At 37.2% G+C, this 12,131-nt stretch overlaps 1 protein-coding gene across 3 annotated transcripts in view; it reads left to right on the forward strand.

Annotated features, from left to right (window-relative positions):
* fcho2 (FCH and mu domain containing endocytic adaptor 2) overlaps nucleotides 1–5,530 on the forward strand; it is a 144,085-nt gene extending 138,555 nt beyond the window's left edge. For all 3 annotated transcript variants that reach the window (XM_028805664.2, XM_028805663.2, XM_028805665.2), the window contains 2 exons: nucleotides 2,399–2,563; nucleotides 4,770–5,530. In XM_028805664.2, coding sequence (XP_028661497.2) covers nucleotides 2,399–2,563; nucleotides 4,770–4,792 — 188 coding nt within the window. In that variant the 3' untranslated portion in view covers nucleotides 4,793–5,530. The remainder of the gene's footprint in view (nucleotides 1–2,398; nucleotides 2,564–4,769) is intronic.
* The last annotated feature ends 6,601 nt before the right edge of the window (nucleotides 5,531–12,131 follow it).

Raw genomic sequence — 12,131 nt, forward strand, 5'->3', positions numbered from 1 at the left:
CATGTATTTCTCATGAAGAAGTTTCTTTCCTCATAATCATTTCATCAACTACCAAGACAAACTAAGAACAGAAAGAAATGTGGCCACAGAGTGAAAATTGCATTTGTTATTGCCTTTAAAATATTAAAAAGGCAGTCCTCACTTTGTTTTTCACCCTGTTAATTAGTACTGAATACACCAATGTGGTATTCAGAATTGGTTGATGTTTTTAGTAAAACAAAGTTTCTAGAGTTACCGCTGCAAAGGCACTGTAAGCATACCATCAATATGTTATTCTGCATTCCTTTGCCTAAAGAAAGTTTGTATGTATTGTTTGACCCCCAAATCAAGGCAGTCAATATATGCATAAAAGAAAAAAATGTAATATGGTTTCATTCAGAAAAGTTAACCTTTTCTGTAGGGGCACTTTTCTTCGGGACTATATACTTTAGCAATCCCCAAGGAAATGGCAGGGTTACAGCAACAGACAGAAAAAGGTGCAAATATAAATACAACAATATTATCATAACGTTGCATATGTTAACAAGAGATAAATAAACATGTAACAAGAATTATCTGTACATATGTTGTCAAAGTGTTTATAAAGTACCATTTAGGATACAGGAAACGAGACCACCTCGGTAATGGGGTGACTCATTATACAGCTTGATGGCCGAGGGTACAGACAGCCTCACATAGTGTTCTTTTGAGCAATGCAGTAAGCACCTTCCTGAGAGATCTCTGTTCCCCCGCTTCTCCAGTGAGTCAAGCCTGACTCACAAGACTGAATATGTACGTATACAGTGGAACCTCGGTTCACAACCATAATTCGTTCCAAAACTCTGGTCATAAACTGATTTGGTCGTGGACCGAAGCAATTTCCCCCATAGGATTGTATGTAAATACAATTAATCCGTTCCAGACCATAAGAACTGTAAGTAAATCTTTTTTTTTTTTTTTTAATTTTTAAGCACAAGTATAGTTAATCATACCATAGAATGCACAGCGTAACAGTAAACTAAATGTAAAAACATTGAATAACACTGAGAAAACCTTGAACAACAGAGAAAACTAACACTGCAATAGTTTGTGCTATAGTGCTAGGAACCACTCACTAAAAACACACTTTTTTAATGAGTTTTAAGCACAGGGGAAAAAAATGAACATTTGAAAAATCCGTAATTTAATAAACCACCAAGAAAAGTAACATTGCAACAATGCAGGCTACAAACCGATCACTGTAAATAACTGAAAACAAAAACAAGCCTTCTCTACCTTATGTGTCCCTCCCTCTCTCACTCGCTCTCTCTCTTGGGAGCCTGGAGTGCCTGTGTGTGTGTGTGTGTCTCTCTAGCACGCTCCTGTGTGTGTGCGTGCCTCTCTCGTGCTCCTGTGTGTGTGCGTCTGGCGCTGCCTGTGTGTGTGTGCGCGCGGCTCTCTCTCTCTCTCTGCCTGTGTGGGTGCGTGGCTCTGCGCCCGCTGCCTATGTGTGTGTGTGCGGCTCTCTCTCTCACGCTGCCTGTGTGTGTGTCTCAGGCTCTGTCTCGCTCTCTCTTGCAAGCTGCACAGAAAATGCACAGGGAGAGACTGAACATGTATAAACCGAAAGGAACCTGGCTTGTTCGTATACCGAGTGTGTGGTCGTGAACCGAGGCAAAAGTTTGGCGAACTTTTTGGTCGTAAACTGATTTGTATGTGTACCGAGACGTTCGTGAACCGAGGTTCCACTGTATGTGTGTATATTACACACACACACACACACACACACACACACACACATAAAATGTATGGCAGGAATGCTTGCCTACAGCCTTTAGTGTGTGCACATGGTTTTGATGCAATATATTTCAATTGTGTTTTCTTTTTTCTGAAGTTTTTAAAGTTTCAATTGTCACAGAACAGTTGGAGTAGTAGGAATCTCAGTATTTCTAGACTGGCTGTCAATAAAATAACTCTTGCATTAACCTGAAATGAATTTTCCTTGTCTTACCCTTTTTAATTTACTTTTGTTGTGTTTATTTCAGTTAAATGTGCTTTCTGACCATTGCAAATGAACTTTTCCCATAATAATCAACAATGCCAATTGGTGATGACTGTGGCATTAGTTACTACCATCTTTTAATATTTATAGTGCCACACCTTAATAATAATAATAATTCATTACATTTATATAGCGCTTTTCTCAGTACTCAAAGCGCTATCCACACAGGGAGGAACCGGGAGGCGAACCCACAATCTTCCACAGTCTCCTTACTGCAAAGCAGCAGCACTACCACTGCGCCACCTGTGTTCGGTGCACCTTATGTTTTTAGGGAAGACTCATTTGGATGCGTTAGATCATTAGCATTTGTGATATATGTCTATATGTGTTGTAATTATTCATATTATGTTGATTTTTTTTACCCTCTGTTTCTTTTAGGTTCAGGAAGCCTCAGGGCAAAATTTGACATTACTGAGGGACCTTCTAACCCATCAACTCTTGCAGTGCAATTTTTAAGTGAAGGGAGTACACTGTCAGGGCTGGATATAGAACTTGTAGGTACTGGCTACAGACTTTCCTTAACTAAGAAAAGATTTGCAACAGGTAGGAATAATTGTACAAATTATACCGATCTTTGCAGAAATAATCATGAAATCTATATATTTGATGCATGATTTCATTTAAAATACATATGTAGTTTTTAATATTATACTGAAAACAGATGCGCATTCTAAAAATCAACATGTTTATGTTTTACATTAGTGCTTAGCATACATATACATTTATTTCATGAAATGAACCTACTAAATGGATGTTGGGAATCGTGGTGCATTAGATTACTAGCAAATAAGTTTTCTTGCATGAAAGGAATCCATATATATTGCTGCAGAGATGGTCCAAAGTCTGAGTGGGAGTAGCATACTATGCTATGTATCAGTAAGGTTGTGCCATATATGAAACAAATGTACTGTTTGAGGCAGAACATCAAAGGCACCGCCCTACATTTCTATTCTGTTCTGCTGCACAAATTAACCAAGTATGCACTGTTGTTTGTCAATACCATTTCTAAGCTTCCCATTGCTCTGCAGCAACAAAGACAAATGAAGATCCAGGGCAGAACACATTGAAACTGACTCACTGTTACTGAAGAAACTCTGGGAATATTGGCAGATATCACTTGTTATGAAACATTAGCCACAGGGAAGAGAGCTGTAGAAAAATCAGTCCAGACTTTGCCAAGTTTACTCTACATGTTGGACACTTGCAGAGAGTTACAGAAAATATTATGATAAGCCATTGTTATTCAACTACCAACAACAGGTTATTGTAAACTGTCATAAATAACTTCATAATTTTAAAACATACATTTCAAAATTGTTCACATATAAAAACTAATGTCCTTTAGATTAGGATGTGAAAATCAATTGCATCAAATGGTAACTTAAATAAATGAAACAAGATGCAGCTTTTTGAAAAACATGCATTTTGAACAGTCCTATTGTAACCCACATGCCCTCTTTCATCTCAGGACATTGCAAGCATAAAGTGCCTAGTATGTCTTGTCTTTTTTTCCAGCCCATTAAAAGTTAAGTAAGACTTTCATGTTCCATACAGTAGTTTGTATGTTCTTCTGGGAATTTGTCAATTCAGTGATACAGTTCAATAGCATGGCCCAAATCTACATTTAGGTCTCTTTGCAGTTGGTCATTACTGGTACACCACTGATGGTGAAATGTGACACTCTGCCTGACAAGTTCTGCTCTGCTCTGCCCGTATCCCTAATACCTAAGGAGCACTGCACTTAACCTCAACTCTTCAATTCCAAGCATGCAAGGCAGCTCACTGTGCCTTTAGTGAACAGCTACCCCAGACCTACTTCTGGCACTGTGCCCTGGCGCCCCTTCTCTGAATGAAATTTTGCATTTTCTCATTTGAACCATAATGAGAGTCTGTTGTAGAAATATTTTTCCTTAGCCTTTCTCCTTAAAGCTGTTTCTAAATATTATTTTGCAAATACCACAATGTTCCAGAAATGCGCTTTTAAGAATTATTGGGGCACTAAGCCTTTCCACCATGCAAAGGCCACAATCCTAGGGATTTATCCACACTACTGCTTTTTCGTTTAAAAATGCAGACATTAGTCTCCATTTTTATCTTTCGTTCACACTTCCCCCGGTGTTTTTACTCCCCAAAAACAGAAACTCCAGGGCCGTATAATTCTGAAAACTCCTACTCGTCATTTTAGTGTGGACAGTCGCAGACTCTAATCTCCCACTGATTTGTTCATGCTTATTACATAGCACTTTTCTGTTTGGATTCTGTCCATTACAATGTCTCTTTCCCTAGTCAGTCATCCTTCATGGAACAAAACCTTATCCCTACATAACAGGCATTGAGGTGTTGCTTTCCATAGCACTTGTGTTGCTTACATGTATCCATCTAAGTTCAGTACAGTTTGAATGCTGCATACATACGCAAAAGGCTAATGATCATCAGTCACTACAGTTCTATAGATAAATTCTGTAGCTGGCAGCATTATTGTCCATTCAAGAATATTTTTCCAAAGATATGCTCATGTAGGAGAACATCTAGATCATATGCACTTTTGGTCATTTTAGTAAGAATGGAAATTGTTCTTGTTTAAAAACGCCTTAGTGGGGTTGTAACCTATATTGAATAGCACAAGAGAATGGAAAAGGATGTACTTATGACATTTTAAGTGTGTAATAATATACAGAATCATTATTTTACATTTCAGTCTGCCTGCTTACCTATAATGAACATTATTTTTCTTTGTACTTATTTTTAGGGCGGTATATGGCTGACTCTTGATGTAACTGAAAGCATGGATTCTGAAAAGCACAAGTCACTGTAGCACCTGTAACTTTGATTTGTTTATGGTTATGATTGGGAAAATAGTTTCTAAAATCTGTCAATTTTTATGCAATAACATTATTTCAAAAACATTTGCTAAAGGAAATTTACATTAATGTAAATGCACCGTTTTCTGGAAGAAAAAATATTTTTACCACATGAAATTAGCACTGAAGTGATTTTGAACACTTTTTAAAATGGCTTTCAGGAGATTTCTAAAAATTCAAAATTGTATTTGTATTTTTTTAACTTAGACTTTTATAAAGTCAGACCTGTACTATGTAGTCAAATCTGTATAGATATTAATATGTATTGTAATTATATTATGTTCTGCTATTAAAGAAAACTGGCACTAACCATCTTTGCTACAATGTAATAAAATATGTAAACTTCTTAATTTGTATAACTTTGCAAAAGACAATTTTACTAAATTTAACAAGAAGATAACTGCAAGCTTGTTTGTAAATATTTGAATAGAATGAAATATTTTGTTCTTCCCAAGTGTCATTCTTTATTGTGCAATCATACGAGTTTGGCAAATGCAACATCTTTGGAATATGTTTGGCATCTCTGATACCAGTAAAATTTCAGATGTAATTGTTTAATGTGCAATGTCTGTGACATAAGATGTGGCATTTGAAAGTTCAAATTTAGAGAAGTCTTGGTCAGTTATTTTTTTCTTGACTAGATTGTCAAATTGGTGCCTCTGTGTTTTTTTTTTTTTTAATACATTTTTATGTCTCTTTACCTGTGTCTAAAATGTGCCTAACTTGATTTTCTTTTAGTACTTTATAGATTTTACAATTTCTTTAGCTTTAAACCTTGATTCAGTTTTGATAAAACATACTGTACCTGTTATGGTGAAAAACTGGATTTTGAAGGGAAATAAGGAATGACACAGCAAGGATTATATCAACTATGTTGGTGTGCTCTTCACTGTCAGCATCGGGTTTTAAACATGTATTCTATCCTTCAGGTTTCCACTACAAGAGACATTTCTATTAATAGTTGTCTAGTAGTCAGCAGTGTGTAGTGCACCATATCAAGTGCCACTGAAATGTAACTTTTAGTAAATGATTTGTGCAAAGACTGTTAATTTTTTCTACTCCTGGTCAGCATTTTGGAAGGTTACAGTATAGTTAACGTCAGAACTGTTCTGGTTTTCTTTATATGCATTGATTGTGCACATTTTCCTTCTTTTATTTCAGTAGTCCTTCCTGTCACTGTAATAATTTTTGTTGCTGTAGGAAATGTTTAAGTGGTGACGGTCCTACACGTTTAGATCTGAGGGCTATCTTGAAATCTAAATGCACTTTTATTAACTATACTCACATGTGTGGGTATTTAAATGAGAGACCAAGCTAGATTAAAACAAGTATTAACTCAAGCACATAATCTATGCTACTTGCAGTTTTCTGTGTGCAGACTGCATTTCATCATATGCAATACACATAACAAAGAGGAGCATACACGTCATTTACAGTTTAAATGCTGGTAGTTTCTAACAAAGAAAGTCCAAGAATTGACCTTCGTTTTATTAAATATCTTTGTAAATGAATATACTGCAACACTTCCCCTTTAAGAGGTCTACAAACACCAAAATTTCAGATCTTTGAATGGGGAAAATAAAACAATAATAATAAATTGTGTTATCTTCCAAAGCATTTTAAAGGGAGCAATGGATGTAAACATCTTTTATTGGTAGGGGGAATAGGGGTATAGATTGATTAATTTCACATATATAGTCTGTATACCTTTGGAAGAGAAATTTGTAAAAGACTAATTTTCAAATTTTTAAACAGTACTTTAGCACTGCCATGTGTAAAAATGGATTTTTAAATGTTAGTTGCAAATATTGTTACAAGTTTGCCCGTCCTGTTTTTTAAAGCAGACTGCATGGGAAATATTTTTGGGCGAATAAGCCACTATGTAATATTGTTGCTGTTGCATTGCATTCTTATTGAGCAACAATATTATAATGTAATTATGCAGCTCGAAGGGAGGCTGGAGTAGGATAATGCATGTTGTATTAATTCAAGGTAGGCATTAACATAAATGCTAGAAAATAGTCATGTTTTATATATATATATATATATATATATATATATATATATATATATTTTTTTTTTTTTTTTTTTTTTTTTTTTTTTTTTTTTTTTTTTTGTTAAGAAAATGCAAATACATGTGAAAGACTGTTTGAGGCAGTGCCTCTGAAAAGATCTTTTTTTTTTTTTTTGTCTTTTTTCATATGACATCAAATAGTCTGAATGAATGCAGTACTGTCTGACTAGAAGGGCTTCTATCTCCCCTGTCACGGTAATATTGTGCAGAGAACAGTTAACTAGAATTTTTTATAGATAATTTTATATTTGAATACCTAGCTCCATATGTTTTACATCAAGTACACAATGCAAGAATTAGATTTATATAACAGCAATATTCTTTGATATTTGTTAGCAATGGTCATCAGGGACAAATTAAAAATCTAATTTAGCAATAAAATGTTTGGCCTGTGTTTTGCTAACAGTTACTAATAGAATAATGGTAAAAAGGCCAAGAGAAAAAAATGTTAAAAAAAAAAAAAAAAGGATAAATGATAAAAAAGGTCAGTTTAACTGGAAACACTATTGGATCCCGATCAGTTATCTGCATTTGTATGCTACAGAATGACCTTACAGTATATGTCCATTTTAGTCAATCAGACTGGCTTTGGAAATGTATGTTTTAATGTTTTTCTTGTAAAATGATCAATTTGATCATATGTTTACAACTGGGAACCCAACCATTTTTGTGCACAATTAAATATAAATACCTAAGAGAACTGAATATATTAAGCAAGCTGGTCTTTGCTTTCTTACACATTATTTGTATGCACCTCACAAACATCATTAAATTTCACTTAGAAATTAACATTGTAAGATGTTTCTTGGTGAATGTTAAAAATTTAGCAAACACTTTGTTTTCTAACCAAAAGCAAAACAAAAAATTTTGTAAATACAATTTATTGAAATGTAAATTTTTTTCTGAATCTTGTCACCTGTCTTCACTTTATAATTCATTGTGCCTGTAATAAATGTATAATATATACATGCTATATATGTATGTCTGTATGTATGTTTGCATATATATGCATACATATATGCATAATGTAATAAAAATATAAAATCCATTTAAAATTTTGTTTGTCTTTATTAGGTAAACGTTCTAGTGACAATAAAAGTCCTATGAAAATGTTCTATGGACCTCACGTGTTAAATTCAAGGAGGGTGTTATGGGATTTAAAAAGCATACATTATTATGTTTCTGGCCAGAGTAGTAATGTGGTGCAGGTTTGAATTTGGCACATATTCACCATCTCTGTGCAGTGTGAATGGCTTCCCTTCTACTAAAGATTTGCAGGTTGATGATGGACTCTAACTTTGCCCTCTTTTGGGTACGTGAGAGTGCCCTGCCAATTGACTGGTACCCACTCCAGGGCTGGTTTCTCACTTGTACCCTGTGTGGGTAGGATGGGTTCCAGCTTCTGTAATCCTTTCACAAAATGTTGAATGTATGCCATATGTCACCATTCCAACTACTGAAAATGCTTGCATATTGTGCACAAGGTGGCCCTTTCTCTTTACTAAAGACCTTTACTTGAGATCTCCAAATAGCTTGCATTTCTTTATACTGTAGTCTACCTTTAATAAATAACACTGGTAAATAATATAACTGATTATTAAAAGAATCAAAACAGGTGTCCAAAGTGCAGTAGAGCATTCAATAAATGTTTAAATAAATAATCCTTAAAACAGTTGTGAAGTGGAGGTTTAAAATACACAAGAATAACAATCCTTTAACACGAGGTTAAAACGTCAAAAGGATGCAGTCTTTAAAAAACAGACGACAATCCCCGGTGCTTCTTCTCTGTTAGCATCTCACCTGCGGGCTCTGCAACAGGCGAGATACTCTTAATGCAGCTGACCTTCTCTACACCGTCCTGCTTCAGCTGTTTGGCTCGCCTGTTCAGCTCACTGTTCAGCTACACGCAAGCCTGCTCTCCTGACCGCCCACTCACTCACTCTCTCTCTCTCTCTCTCTCTCTCTCTCTCTCTCTTTCTCTCTCTCTCTCTCTCTCTCTTCTTCTCCCCCTTAACCGGCTCGCGCTTCTCTAATATGCGGTATCTTATTTCTAATTACACATTACTATTTATCCTCCATTTAGTGATGGGATGCTTTTCATATGTATTCACTCATTTTCAGCATCATCATTGCACAAATATTTTATATCAAAAATACAGAGTAGCCTCTAAATAATCTGTAATTAATGTCTACAATGGATATCACCCACCCAGTTCCACCAGCACCCAACTGCACACCCTGCCCCAACCACAAGATATCAAAAGGTATATTCAGTTACTTGAGTGCAGCTTGGTCACAATGACACAATGTGTCAATTATGTGAGTAGAATATTGCACAGATGGTATTACTCAAAGGTGTGTATATATATATATATATATATATATATATATATATATATATATATATATATAAAATATACAGTGGAACCTAGGGTCATGACCGTAATTCGTTCCAAAACTCTGGTCGCAACCCGATTTGGTCGTGACCCGAAGTAATTTCCCCCACCTAGACGATACGGACTCGTCTAAAAATGCTGAAAGATTATCTTCACGTTGGTATCTTTTGTGCAGCTGCAGCTGCTTCCTAAAATGACATGCTGAACGGTGCTTCGCATACTTAAAAGCACGACGGGCAAGTATTGATTTTTTTAATCTGTCTCTCTCTCTCTCTCTGCTCCTGACGGAGGGGGTGTGAGCTGCCGCCTTCAACAGCTTTGTGCCGTGGTGCTTCGCATACTTAAAAGCAAACAGCCCTATTGATTTGTGTGCTCCTTTGAAGAGGAAGATATGTTTGCATTCTTTTAATTGTGAGACTGAACTGTCATCTCTGTCTTGTCTTGGAGCACAGTTTAAACTTTTGAAAAAGAGACAAATGTTTGTTTGCAGTGTTTGAATAACGTTCCTGTCTCTCTACAACCTCCTGTGTTTCTGCTGCAAATCTGTGACCCAAGCATGACAATATAAAAATAACCATATAAACATATGGTTTGTACAATACAATGAATCCATTCCAGACCATACGAGCTGTATGTAAATATATATATGCTCGCTCGCTCACTGCACAGGGAATGCACAGGGTGAGACTGAACACGCGTGGAAATCATCAGTGCGTACAAACCGGAAGGGAAACTGGCTTGTTCGTCACCTGAGTGTGTGGTCGTGAACAGATGCAAAAGTTTGGCGAACTTTTTGGTCGTAACCCAATTTGTACGTGGTCCGAGACGTTCGTGACCCGAGGTTCCACTGTATATGCAAAATAATTGTACTAAAGCTCCATAGTATAAAAGGTTTTGGGATCACTTCACCAGCAGGGGAAAAATGTATTTGTTAAACATGCTGAGTATTCCAATAAACACGTTATCCTGATAAAATGGTAATGTGCTCATTTTTTCATCTCTATTATAGCAATGTATATGGTACCTGTTTTTCACTCAGACCTACAGTGAGGAACATAAGTATTTGAACACCCTGTGATTTTGCAAGTTCTCCCACTTAGAAATCATGGAGGGGTCTGAAATTCACATTGTAGGTGCATTCCCACTGTGAGAGACAGAATGTAAAAATCAATTCAGGAAATCACATTGTATGATTTGTACAGAATGTATTTGTATTGCACTGCTGCACATAAGTATTTGAACACCTGGCAATCAGCAAGAATTCTGGCTCTCAAAGACCTGTTACTCTGCCTTTAAGAAGTGCACCTCTACTCCACTTAGTAATCTTAATTAGTAGCACCTGTCTGAGCTCTTTAAAGACACCTGTCCACCCCACAGTCAGTCAGACTCCAACTACTACCATGGGGAAGACACCAGAGGCAAAATTGTGGACCTCCGCAAGGCTGGAAAGGGCTACGGGGCAATTGCCAAGCAGCTTGGTGAAAATAGATCAACTGTTGGAGCAATTGTCAGAAAATGGAAGAGGCTAAAGACGACTGTCAGTCTCCCTCGGACTGGGGCTCCATGCAAGATCTCACCTCGTAGGGTATCACAGATGGTGAGGAATCAGCCCAGAACTACACGGGAGGAGCTGGTCAATGACATGAAGAGAGCTGGGAACACAGTTTCAAAGGTCACTGTCGGTCGAACATTATGCCGTCATAGTTTCAAATCACGCATTGCAAGGAAGGTTCCCCTGCTCAAGTCATCACATGTCCAGGCCCGTCTGAAGTTTGCCAATGACCATCTGGATGATCCAGAGGAGGCATGGGAGAAAGTCATGTGGTCAGATAAGACCAAAATAGAACTTTTTGGTCTAATCTTCACTCTCCGTGTTTGGAGGAAAAAGAACGAGGAGTTGCATCCCAAGAACACCATCTCTACTGTGAAGCATGGGGGTGGAAACATCATGCTTTGGGGGTGCTTTTCTGCAAAGGGGACAGGACAACTGCACTGTATTAAGGAGAGGATGAATGGGGCCATGTATTGTGAGATTTCGAGCAACAAAAGAGCACTAAAGATGGGTCGTGGCTGGGTCTTCCAACATGACAATGACCCGAAGCACACAGCCAGGATAACCAAGGAGTGGCTCTGTAAGAAACATATCAAGGTTCTGGAGTGGCCTAGCCAGTCTCCAGACCTAAATCCAATCGAAAATCTTTGGAGGGAGCTGAAACTCCATGTTGCTCACCGCCAGCCCCGGAACCTGACAGATCTAGTGGAGATCTGTGTGGAGGAGTGGGCCAAAATCCCTGTTGCAGTGTGTGCAAACCTGGTCAAGAACTACAGGAAACGTTTGACCTCTGTAATTGCAAACAAAGGCTTCTGTACCAAATATATATAACACTGATTTTCTCAGGTGTTCAAATACTTATGTGCAGCAGTGCAATACAAATAAATTCTGTACAAATCATACAATGTGATTTCCTGAATTTTTTTTTTTTTACATTCTGTCTCTCACAGTGGGAATGCACCTACAATGTGAATTTCAGACCCCTCCAGGATTTCTAAGTGGGAGAACTTGCAAAATCGCAGGGTGTTCAAATACTTATGTTCCTCACTGTACATTAGACTGCATGTGCAAGTGGGTCCTATGATAAACAGCCTCTCCTTCCAGGGTTACTTCCTGCCTTGCATCTAAAATTTCCAGAATGTAGTTTGGCCCCTGATGACCCCGTACCGGATTAAGACGTTTTGTGTTGCTGCAGTATTGGTGGGAGGACACAAGAGTGGCACGGAAA

This window comes from Erpetoichthys calabaricus, chromosome 7, assembly GCF_900747795.2.
Source record: "Erpetoichthys calabaricus chromosome 7, fErpCal1.3, whole genome shotgun sequence".
Taxonomy (NCBI): Eukaryota; Metazoa; Chordata; class Cladistia; order Polypteriformes; family Polypteridae; genus Erpetoichthys; species Erpetoichthys calabaricus.